The sequence below is a fragment of the Urocampus carinirostris genome, chromosome 18 (genome assembly GCF_059441175.1).
Source record: "Urocampus carinirostris isolate Australia breed hairy pipefish chromosome 18, RoL_Ucar_1.0, whole genome shotgun sequence".
Lineage (NCBI taxonomy): Eukaryota > Metazoa > Chordata > Actinopteri > Syngnathiformes > Syngnathidae > Urocampus > Urocampus carinirostris.
The window spans coordinates 25,474,777-25,487,768 of record NC_142366.1 but is presented as its reverse complement, the minus strand read 5'-3'; the positions used below and the strand labels follow the sequence as shown (position 1 = coordinate 25,487,768).

At 37.9% G+C, this 12,992-nt stretch overlaps 1 protein-coding gene across 2 annotated transcripts in view; it reads right to left on the bottom strand.

Annotated features, from left to right (window-relative positions):
- Positions 1 to 10,203, bottom strand: part of hecw1a (HECT, C2 and WW domain containing E3 ubiquitin protein ligase 1a) — a 71,722-nt gene extending 61,519 nt beyond the window's left edge. The window contains exons 1-2 of one of the 2 annotated variants that reach the window (XM_088321980.1): positions 10,062 to 10,203; positions 932 to 990 (exon numbers count right to left, since the gene is read on the bottom strand). In XM_088321980.1, coding sequence (XP_088178106.1) covers positions 932 to 958 — 27 coding nt within the window. In that variant the 5' untranslated portion in view covers positions 959 to 990; positions 10,062 to 10,203. The remainder of the gene's footprint in view (positions 1 to 931; positions 991 to 10,061) is intronic. The other variant, XM_088321981.1, reaches the window with a different exon arrangement.
- Positions 10,204 to 12,992: the final 2,789 nt, after the last annotated feature.

Genomic DNA, 12,992 nt, shown 5'->3' with positions numbered 1-12,992 from the left:
ATCACATTACCGGGTATATTATTTCACATGTAATTTTTACACTGAACCACAAGGGGGCGCTATAGTAGGAAAGTCACTGGAAATTATATCTTTTTTATTATTGTTATTGTATTATTCTTTATCACAGAGACATTGAAATATAAAGAAACAAGTGTGCTTTACTTTAATTATCGCCTGCACAGTTAGACCACGTAGACTACGTGACCTTATTTACATTTGTGACTACGTTAATCTTGCCAGGCGAGTTTCCGTCTTTTTTCAGAGAAGCGGCTCGTTCGGCTCGATTCACTAAAAAGAGCCTTTCGACTCCCAAAGGGCTCTCTGGATTGTTTTGGTTGCTTCTATGTATATATTACCAATTATGATGTAACATTATGCACACTGACTTAAAACAGGAAAAATGAAGCAAAAAAAGAAAAGACGGGAAAAAATTTAAGATAGGAATGAGGAGAAAAAGGGAAAAGAAATAAGCAAAAAAAGAAACAAGAGAAGAAAAAAAGAATAAAGGGAAAAAAAACATGAAAATAAAAATACAAAAAAATATGATTGGTTAACTGAAATCATTTGCACATATATCAAGTCAATCATTTGGCACACTAAATGTCGATTAAATACTGTACTGTTCTCTGGTGCAACCAACTTAATACAATCACATCATTTTAGTATTATCTGGCAAAAAATACTCAAAATGGAAAGCTCATGTCAAAGTCGTTGTCTGTGCAACCTTTCCAATAGCACATTTTTCAATTCATTAAAATCTGAGAAATATATTAGCGTGGCCGCAACGTGATTTGTTCTCAGATGTTGGATATATTTGCGTATCATTGGGTTGCCACAGTCCGGAAATGTTCAGGTTTTCTTAGCCGAATCCTTTCGAGGCGGTACAAGCGAAAAGGAAGCTGGGGTGGAAGGTGGTGGGGGGCACACTGACCTTGATACTACAGAGCTGCATCAGCATAATGACCGGTCCAACCCAAAGCGGAGCAAAACCTAAAGGGGGGGGGGGGTGAAGAGTAGACGGGTGCTCGGTTACAAACCACAAAACACAAAGGCGGCGGAAGAAGAAGGCCATCATCACAAATTCTAAGGCACAGGTGTCAAACAGGCGGCCCGCAGGCCAGATCAGGCCCGCTAAGGGATTGAATCCGGCCCGCGAGACAACACTCAGAGAAGCGCAAGAGAAAAACAAGCTGCAGGTTGAAATATGTCAACTTGATGTCGCCAAAGCCAGGTGCCTCGAACAAAGACACTGTACTTGTATTTATTTCTCTCTCTTTCTCTCTCTCTCTCTCTCTCTCTCTCTCTCTTCCACCCCTTTTCTCTCTCTCTTCACTCTCTTTGTCTCTCTTTTTCTCTTCCTTTGTTGCTCATTGTCTCTTTCTCTCTCTGTGTCTTTTTAACTTCTTTTGCTCTAACTTCCTTTTTTCCTTTTCTCTCTTTTCTCTTTCTCTCTTCATACCCTTCGCGCTCTCTTTTCTCTCCTGTCTTTCTGTTTCTCTTTGGATTTCTTTCTTCCTTACTTTTCCCCCTCTCTCACAATTTTTTATCTTTTGTTTCTCATACTCTATCCCTCTCTCTCTTTTTCTTTCTTTGTTCCGCCCTCTCTTCTTTTCCCTCCCTCTTTCTCTCATTTCATTGTCTCTCTTTTTCTTTCTCTTTAATCTACAAGTCCGCCCCCCCGACAGAATGTTTGTTCATTTGGCCCCCGAGTTCAAATGAGTTTGACACCCCTGTTCTAAGGAGAGAGGGGGAGCCATACTTCATGGTTTCAGATTGGAAATATGAAGTTGTAAAGTAAATGGAAACAAATGAAAAAGCGAGAACCAGAGTTTGCATGTTCTCCCCGTGCTTGCGTGGGACTACGGTTTCCTCCCACATTCCAAAAACACGCATGTTATGTTGATTGGGCTGACCAAATTGTCCCTAGGTGTGAATGAGCGAGCGAATTGTCTGTTTTTGTGTCCCCTGCCCACTGCCCAAAGATAGCTGGAATGGGCTCCAGCAGCCCCGCGACCCTACTGAGAATAAGCGGTGTGGATAATGGATAATATATTGCGGAAAAAGAGGGCACCTAAAGAGCCGCTTCTTCCATGACATGCCTGATACAGTTGTCTTCTTGGATGCAACATTAGGGGGCAGTAACGCTCGATAATGGTGACCGGAGCCACCATCAGCGTCATTTTTACGCAATTTTAGAAAAAAAACTTCATTTAAAAGTGTGGTCTACCGAGTCCTACTGTCAGGAAACACGCCAATGGCAACGATTCCAAGCACTTCACCCAAAATGTTCCAGACTTCAAAGACACGAGCGTTTTCGAGGATTTCAAGCACCCTTACGAACCCTGTTTCTCGGCACGGTGTGTCCCTCTTTGAAGATGGACTCCAATGTCGAACTCACCGATCCTCTGATTTATGAGCTTCCGCCGCCCCCAACCTTTTACATAAGGACCCTAATGTTTTCAAACCAAGATGGACGACTCCTCTCTAATTGCATTGAACTAAGTTGGAGTGATTCACACTCCGCACAACGCAGACTCGATTAGAATCTCATCGAGGCGTCTTTGATCGAATATCTTCGGATTCACGATTAAGGGGAGCCTGCCCATGTAAATCGGGATCTTAAAACGGTGGCCAGGGGGGCCAAAAGCGGCCCCCCTGGGATGACAATTTGAGGCCCCTGCCTTTAATATGAAAGTTAAAGGGACAGTGTGTAACTTGTCTACAATGTTCCCTGTCATTTTCCTTCCGGGTCTGAGCGTTCACACAAAGTCGGTGAGCAACGCTTGAAACAACGGTGAGCAACGGCAATCCCAAGTGTGGCAACTAAGTCATTATCAAACATGTCCAAAACATGACATCACGGTACATTTTGCTGAGTTTCCGGCAATGCAAAATGATTTTTCTCTTTTGAATGAATTGACTCATGTACGATTGCCCACAAACGTCCTTTGTTTTTACAATTATTTCACAAGATTTCCATTTTTTTTCCTGATATATTTTGTCGCATAATAGTAACATTTTTGGGGGTTTATTTCGTCGGTTGCACAATACACAGCTGTATTTTATCACATTATTGAGTGGAAGTACAATGTTGGCAACCAGATTCACTTGATATAATTAGAGATTATTTGAATGCAACACAAACTCTTTCTTCTTTTTTTCCGTGTTTTTTTTTCTACTTTTTTTTCAATTCCTTTAAAAAAAAAATCTCATTGTGTTTATTTTTTCCGAGCTGTTACTTTTTTCTTTTTGTTCTCTATTTACTTTTTTCCTGCATTTCTTTCTTTTCTTTTTTTCTGACTTTTTTCCTTCTATTTTTTTTCTTCCTTTTGTTTCTTTTTTTCTCAGCTTTTCACTACTTTTTCATTTTTCTATTTTTTTTCTTTTTTGTTCTATTTCCCTCCCCTTTCTTTAAGTCATTTTGTGCACAATTATTATTATTTGGTCGTGTAGGGATTAAAGAAGCAAAAACGACCCGAAGAGCCGTTTAGGACCCGAAAGAGCCGGTTCCTTTTAGTGAGCCGAGCCGAAGAAGCCGGTTCTCTACAAACTCTACTAACTTTACTCAACTTGGTTCTACTTCGACCCGACTTCAAAATACCGCATTTAGCACACAACGTCAGGGGAACCTGTGTATTTTGACCTTCATGCACTGTAACTTTGACTTAAGTCTCTTCTTAATGAGTAATTTTGAGCCCTGATTTTTGTGCGCTGGCTCGAATTTCTTTTGCGCTGAGAATGTGCGAGCAGCTTAGAGGGAACACTGCTTGTCTCCTGGATATCCTTCCTTCCAACCGTTTGTCCTTTATGTATACGGTTTAGGTCTTCTTCTTAATTAAACATTATCGAAATAACGACTGAAAAGAGAGGGCTGGGCACCACCTGGCTGTAATTGCCCAAGACACACCACAGGAAATAGTGCCCCTACCATCTGAGTGGTTAAAGGACCCCAACAACCAATAAAAAAATCGATAAAAACATATAATAGATGCACCTGAATGCATTGTTGAGATTGAAGATTTAACCACCGGGTGAAAATGACGACAATATTAAATAATAGCAATGGAAATAATAATGACAGTCATGATGATGACAATAATGAAAATAATAGTAAAAATAATAATGAAAAAATATTGAAAATTCAAATGATGATATTAATAATAATATTGATGAATGAATCACAATTGTAAAATAATAATAAAAATAATAATGCAAATTATAATGATGATAACAATAATGACGATAATAAACATAATAGTACATTTGTTTAAGAAAATAATGAAAATTCAAATTATGATAATAATGATAATAATAATGATGACAATAATAATAATAATAATATTGACAGTTGTAAAATAATAATAATGAAAATCATAATGACGATAACAATAATGACAATAATAAAAACAATAGTAATTTATTTCTAAAAAATAAGAAAATTCAAATTATGATAACAATGATAATAATAATGATGACAATAATAATAATGAAAATGATAATGATGATAACGATAACGACAATATTAAAAATAATAGTGAAAATAATACAAAAAATAACGAAAATTCAAATGATGATGACAATGATAATAATAATGACAATTATAAAATGATAGTAATGATAATAACAATAATGAAAATTATAATGCTGATAATAATAATGACAACAATAAAAATAATCGTAAAAACAATCAAAAAATAAATTCAAATTATGATAGAAATAATAATGACAATAATAATAGTAAAATAAATAAAGCAAATAATGAAAATTCACATCATGACAATAATGATGACAATAATAATAATGACAATTATAAAATGAGTCATGATAATAATAATGATAATGAAAGTTACAATGAGGATAACAATAATGACATTAATAAAAATAATATTAAAAATAATCAAAAAAATACTGAAAATTCAAATTATGATAATAATGATAATAATGATGATGACAATAATAATAGTAAAAATAATTAAATAATAATGAAATTCAAATTATGATAATGATGATGACAATAATAATAATGACAATTATAAAATGAGTCATGATAATAATAATGATAATGAAAATTACAATGATGATAACAATAATGACATTAACAAAAATAATATTAAAATAATCAAATAAATACTGAAAATTCAAATTATGATAATAATGATAATAATGACAATAATAATAGTAAAAATAATTAAATAATAATGAAAATTCAAATTATGGTAATAATGATAATAATATTGATGACAGTAATGATAATAATAAAATGTAACTGAAATTCAAATGATGATATTAATGATGATAATAATGATGACAATAATAATAATTACAATTATAAAATGATAGTCATGATAATAATAATAATAATGAAAATTATAATGATGGTAACAATAACGACAAAAATAAAAATAATAGTGAAAATAATTTTAAAAAAAATTATGAAAATTCAAATTATGATAATAATGATAACAATAATGATGACAATAATAATACTAATGAAAATTTTAATGATGATAACAATAACGAGAATAATAAAAATAATAGTAAAACCTTTTTTAAAAATAATAAAAATTCTAATTCTGATAATGATAATAATAGGCAGCGCGGCGGCGCGGTGGTTAGCGCGTGTGCGGCACAGTTCTGAGGTCATGGGTTCAAATCCAGCTACCAACCTTCCTGTGCGGAGTTTGCATATTCTCCCCATGCTTGCGTGGGTTTCCTCCGGGCACTCCGGTTTCCTCCCACATTCCAAAAACATGCATGTCAGGTTGATTGGCCTAACCAAAATCTCCCTAGGTGTGAATGAACGAGTGAATGGTTGTCTGTCCCTGTGTGGCCTCTGATTGGCTGGCTACCAGTTCAGGGTGTCCCATGCCCAATGCCCGGAGATGGCTGGGATGTGCTCCAGCACCCCCGTGACCCTACTGAGGATATGCGATGCAGATAATGGATGGAAGGATGATAATAATGATGACAATTATAATAATATAATATAAATAATAAATAGCTTCCAAGGTCCAGCACTCAATCGAGTTAGAGACCCCTGAACTAGAACCCCCATTTTTTGTCGAGTTTGTAAAGGTTTCCCGTTTATTATGAAGAGAATCGGCAGCAGTTTGGTACGGCTGCACATTTTTCACACAAAGGAATAAACGGGTGTTTTTAGGTCATGTGTTGCTCCGGTATTTAAGAGGATTGGGATATCGGGGGAATCCCCAAACAAAGGACAGAAAACTTCCATTTCTACACTCATATCGTCCACTTCTAGAGAAATCCTTACTATCCTTTCAAATTCGATTTGATTGGTTTAAAGCAGGGGTCGGCAACCTATGGCATGCGAGCGCACGGCAAAATATAATGATTTTTTTTTCTTTATGCGCATTTTTAGGTAAAATTCCAGTGTTTGAGAAAAGTGATGGGTCCCAGGGACTCGCATGCTCAAAAATCTATGGGTCCCAACAGAGATCTATGAGTCCCCAAAATTTTGTGTTATCGAGGTTGAAATTGTGAATCGGCGACATATATATATAAATAAATCTCTCTCTCTCATCTCATTAGCTACACCGCTTATCCTCAGTAGGGTCGCGGGGGTGCTGGAGCCCATCCCAGCAATCATCGGGCAGTGGGCAGGGGACACCCTGAACTGGTTGCCAGCCAATCACAGGGCACACAAGGACAGACAACTCGCTCATTCACACCTAGGGACAATTTGGACCGGACAATTCACCTGAAATGCACGTCTTTGGAATGTGGGAGGAAACCAAAGTGCCCGGAGGAAACCCACGCAAGCACGGGGAGAACATACAAACTCCGCACAGGAAGTCGGGAGCGGGATTTGAACCCACGCAGGAGGTTCCCAAGACATGAACTGTGCCGCACATGCGCTAACCACTGCGCTGCCGTGAAATATATAAATCAATATATTTATTCAGTTTTAATCATCACAGTTTATTGGTAATACAAATCAGTTATCACTTCAAGATTTTTCAGTTCACAACAATATTGTACATTATACAAAATATTATTGCTGAAATAATTATATATTCTTGCAGTTTTAATCATCACAGTTAATTGGTAACACAAAGCAGTTATCGCTTCAGATTTTTCAGTTCATATATTCTTTGTGGTTTGCTGTCCCGCCATAGTGGTAATGCCTTCTCAAGGTCCAATCCATTATCATCCTCCTCATAGCGTCACCAGGAGTATAATTGAGTCCATTTGGGCAGAAAAGTCCTTTTCTTGCTAGTATTCTTTTGTTTATTTTCTTTCGCCGAATCGTTCGCTTCAACACACGTGTTTTCCTTGCCTTCGCGGTCTTCTGAAGAATTTCTCCGCTGTTTTTTTCGTGCCGGAATTATCGCCGTTGTTACTACTTTCTGTGTTATGTTTCGACTTATTACCGTCACTGAAGAAATGACCAATTTTTGTTGATTTGCACCATATACCAACTATTTTTTCGGAGGCATTCTTCTCTTTCACTCGACAACCACCAAAACAATGATGTCATCTCGAAGAACGAGATCTCGTTTGCCGAGATAGGCGCGAGACCAAAACAACAATGGCGGATCTGCCTGATGAAAAGTTTGGAGTGCGGTAAATCTTTGTTAAAAAAAAAAAAAAAAGAAAGAAATCGGGTAATAATGACAATTTGGTGTCAAAAACGTTGCGTCCCAGGGACGCACGTTGATTTGACCCAATGCGTCCCCAGCAAAAATGATGCGTCTAGGACGCAGGGACGCGGGCAAACGAGAACACTGAAATTCAGACATTTTCAGTTGCGCGCTGTGTTATTTAGAGGCTTTACGATAGCCCCCCTCCTCCTCTGCTTCGTGTGTCTGCGCCGCGCCTCGCAAAAGTAGGAAAGATCCGTGTTTTAACCCAGCCACAGAAACACCGGCGCCCGATAAATCAACGAATCACGACCGTTCCTCCAGCAAAAAAATTTCATTCTTTTCAGCCAGCGTTGACAGATGACTGAGGCTTTGTGCAAAAAATGACCGTGCTGTTTGTGCATTATGCCTCGAGAGCGTTGTACCTGGCACGTCAAGTGTTAAACGTCATTACGAGACAAAACATGAATATGAATTCAAGGATGAGTCTGGAAAGGCGGAGACATTAAATCGCGTTGTGTCCAGGTACGGCAAACAAACACAGACCCTGAAAACATTTTTCACTGCTACAAACGCCACCGCTGAAGCAAGCTATCACATTGCTCACTGCATGGCAAAGCATAGAAAACCATTTACTGATGGCGAATATATTAAAGGTGTGTGTGTGTTTCAAGTTTTGATGCTGACCCCTGGTTTAAAGTATGCGCTAATACCGTGATTATTTATTTCTTTTTCAGAGTTGTAGACCTTTTTCATGGCCAGGTTTAAGCACTTTCAAGGCCATTTTTCCAGGACCTTCAATAGAAGAAATCTAGCAGAAATCCAGCCATTGTTTTGTTGTTGTTGGCTTTGATGACGGAAAGAAAGTTGCTATCCTGCTGCTAGCACTTACTTTGTGCTGTTTTGAGCTGTTCCCATCTATGATCTACCATTAGTTTGTGTTAATGGGCTACTATAAACTGACATGAATTCTGCCATTCACCTTCAACAACCAGCTTCCCTACATCACACTTGTTCACAAACAAGGAAATAAGTTGGGTTATAAAGCAGCATACCGGAGCAGTTGTCTGACTCGAGATTGCGAAACTCACTTTATATCATTTTAAAGTTGACTTTTGTTTTGAACAAAATACTTGGAGTATAGTAGGCTATATCTACTTGACCAGTTGTCTCAGGTGGTGATAAGAAGTAGTATTATTCGAAAGAGATAGTGAGTAACTTTATACTATTACATTAGAGGACACATGCTAAGTGACAAGCTGGCATTCTGGGTAACGTAGTTCTTATGTTATTAGGCACATAGAGAAAGGAATTTGATAGTCACTCTATATTGTCTTACTGTTGATTTTTGTTGTAAACAAAATATTTAAAGTGCAGTTGCCTATTTCTACTTGACCAGTTCTCTCCAGTAGTGAGTGTTTAATTTATCCTTGACACTGCCGTGTTAAAACGAACTTCCTATGATCAACCTGTTTACTTGTGTTGTATAAAAAAACATGAAGTACAGCGGCATACCGGAGCGGTTGTCTGACTAGAGATTGTGAAACACACTTTATATTGTTTTAAAGTTGATTTTTGTGAACAAAATACTTGAAGTACAGTAGGCTATGTCTACTTGACCAGTTGTCTCAGGTGGTGAGAAGAAGTAGTACTTTTGGGAAGAGATAGTGAGTAACTTAATACTATTACATTAGAGGACACATGCTCAGTGACAAGCTGGCATTCTGGGTATTGTAGTTCTTATGTTATTAGGCACATCAATAGAGGGATTGGATAGTGATTTTATATTGTTTTCCTGATGATTTTTGTTGTAAACAAAATATGTAAAGTGCAGTTACCTATTTCTACTTGACCAGTTCTCTCAGGTTGTGTTTAATTCATCCTCGACACTGCCGTGTTAAAACGCACTTCCTATGATCGAACTGTTTACTTGTGTTGGGTGAAAATACTTGAATACTGGAGCAGTGGTCAAACTAGAGATTGTGAAACTCACTTTTTAGTGTTGTGAAGAAAATACTTGAAGTACAGAAGGCTATATCTACTTGACCAGTTGTCTCAGGCGGTGAGAAGAAGTAGTACTATTGGGAAGAGATAGTGAGTAACTTAATACTATTGATTTAGTTCTGTTGTTGTTGTTTTATTTTAGTGTTTTATAGTATTGTTATACACTTAATGTTTTTATACAGCACTTTAGGTGTCAAAGGGATTTAAAAATAAATTCGATTTGATTTGAAATTCAATTCGTAGGGTTCTGACCAGACACAACATATAATACATGCAACATAATGGCATGTTCTAGACATGATCTTTATAATATATATAGATAATTGTATTGATTTGTTTCCCGTTGTTTGCAAGAAGCAAGAGAAGATGCAACATGGAAGCTAGCGGGCGCTGTAGTGGGCCGAGGCTGCATCCTCCAATGTTACACAGCAACAATGGTGACGATCGACCTACCTGGGATAAAATCACCTGAGAGTGGATCATTCTACAGATAGGAAAACGGGATGGCGCCAGCTACTTCCATTTTGGAGGAAAAGAAAAACGGAGAAGGAGATAAAAGATGACAAACACGAGAGACGGGAGTCACATCCTTTCCTCTTTCCGTGGACCAAAGTCAAGTGAGGTGAAGGGAGTCTTCCGTTTCCGGTTAGCGTGAAAATATAACAATGGTGCTATCTGAGAAATGCCCTTGATATTTTCAAAACAAGGCCAACTGAAAAGAATAACTACGTGATAGAATTATCATCTCAACATATTAACGTGGTTATCTTTATAACCGCGTGCAACTGGATTCTCGAAATTAAATGATGCTCTTACTTTGAAAGTTTCGTATTTTTGGCGAAACGGTAGATAAATATAGGTCGCTTGATCGAGTAGTGGGAAAGTGCCTTGTAGCCAATCAGGAAACGCCTCCACCCCTCCCATCGCGTCATCTTGACGTCATCAACTTACTGATAAATTAATAATCATAACAAAAAACGGTAGCAAATATAAATATATTTTTATAGCACTTTTCAAAAATTGAATTCATAATTTTGTATAAAAATACTTAATGTACAACTTTTAAAAAATATTTAAAAAAAAATCACCCTTTTCCCCACCTATCTAAACGTCAAATACGCATAAACCAGGGGCGTTAACAGGGGGGAAGGTGCCCACCCACGGACACGGTCCCTCCACCCAAAGGTAACTGGATGTAGTGATGAGGGCAGTCGGAAATCAATGAAAAAAGACAAACTAAAGAAAACAAAAGAAAAGGAAAAAAGAGAGAAACACAAAACAAAAGAATAAAGGAAAACGAGAAAAAACAAGACAATGAGAGAAAGAGGAAAGAGCAAGAAAAAAGAAAAAAACAGGGAAATAGATAAAAAATAAAAAAAATGAGAGAAAAAAAATAAAAATAATGAAGCAAGAAAACATAAGTAAAAAGCTTGATTAAGAAAAAAACAGGAAAAAAACAAAGAAGAAATAAAGAAAACAACAACAAAAAACTGGAAAAAAGGTAGCATAAAGCTAGTGGGAAAAGAAGAAATAAATTAAAAGGATGGGGGGGAAAAAAAAACAAGAAAAAGACTGTTTTTTGTCACGATGACTGATTTGGATCACCTGTGCCCGCTTGTTTGGCAACAACCGCTGCGGGCTATCTGATTGGTTCCCTGTTATTTTTTAAGCCAGTCCTTTCACTCTCCCGTTGTCAGTCCGTCAAGGAACCTCTGTTTCTACAAGGCAAGCATTTTGACTCTGACTCCCGTCGGTCCCGCTTTTTGCACTTATTTTTCCACCCATTTTTCCACCCGTCCGTTCCTGATCCCCCCCCGTTTGTCTCCGGCCTCGACCTGTTTTTGACCCCGAGATAACTTAAGACAACTTTCCTTCATTTGCATGGCAGCATTGAAAATAAACGACGTAGTTGGCAAAACTTTTGAAAAACTAAACTAAAACGGGGGGCCCCGAGATTGATCCCTGTAGGACACCATATGATAAGCAGAGGACCTAGCAGTAAAAAGTGTCACGGTTGCCATGGCGCCCAATTGGGCCTGCCTATGCGGTGCCAGCTGCGGCTCGTTGACAGATTGGCTTTTCTTCTATTTAAGCCCAGTGCTCTCACTCTTCCTTTGTCAGTCTGTCAACAAACCTTTGCACCCGCAAGACATGGGTTTTGACTCGGTCCTGTTTCCTGTTGGTATTCTCTGATGGTTCCTGTTTATTTTTGTTCTGTGTAAAATTGGTTTCCAGTTTCGTTCCTGTCTAGTTTGTCCTGTTAAATTTCGATATCCTGTTTTTGTTCTCGTTTATTTTGTCCCGTTTAATATCGGTTTTCGGTTTTGTTCTCGTCTATTTTGTCCTTTTTCATCTCGATATCCAGTTTTGATATCAATCCTGTCCGGCCCGTCCTTTCCGATATCTGCTCGGACAATTGGTATCGATCTCGTCGGTCTCTGTCTTCCTGTCCTTCCACGCCAGACCAACTTCCTAGCGTGCATGACTCCCCATTTCCCGTAAAATAAAAGGCTGGTCTGAGGAACGTCACGCATTTGGGTCCTGATCCTGTTCTGGTTCATGACAGTAAGTCATATTTATGAAGACATTTGAATTCACATTTTTGGATACACAGCTCCGAACACGCTGCATTTTTCACAGTGCTTTTTCTTCTTTATTCAAATTTTTTGTTGCTTTTATTTGTGTTTTTTCACTTTTATTCCTTTGTTTCATGCTCCCCGTTTTTTTCTCTTTTTTAAATGTCTTTTTTCTTTTTCTACCATTTCGAGACTGCCCTCACCACTCCATCCGGCTGTCTTTGGATAAGCACTAGCTCCCTGCACCCCCCTCCCTGGTAACGCCCCTGTAACCCAAAGCAAAGCGATCCACAGAATGTTCCATCCCTGAAAGCGCTCCCACTTAAGGGAGTCTCCTGGCGTTAAATCTTATTCCGCAGCCATGTTTTTTTTCCCATAATCCTCTTCACTGGAAATGAATTTGTCTACTCGAGAGGGTTCAAAGTGCCCTGTAGGTGGCAGCAAATACAAGTAGATAAGAACGACAGTTGCCTTGGTGGTCATCGATAACCACGCTGAGAAACATTGGATGGAACGAGATTAGACACGGCACTCCAGGGAATAATGTAGAGAATTTGAAGAGCAAAAAAGATAAGACTGTGAGGGTGGATAGGCCAAAAATGATATGAAATACCAACATTGTGCTTAGAATAATGATAATAAAGCAATGAAAAAGAACAGAGCAACAATAGTCTGATAACTTTTTAGCAACAGCAATTTGAAAAACACACAATTTACAAGGGATCAATCTATGATATCACATATGGTATCTAACTATGGTATCTATCTATGGTATTTATGGTATCTATGGTATCTATGGTTTCAATGG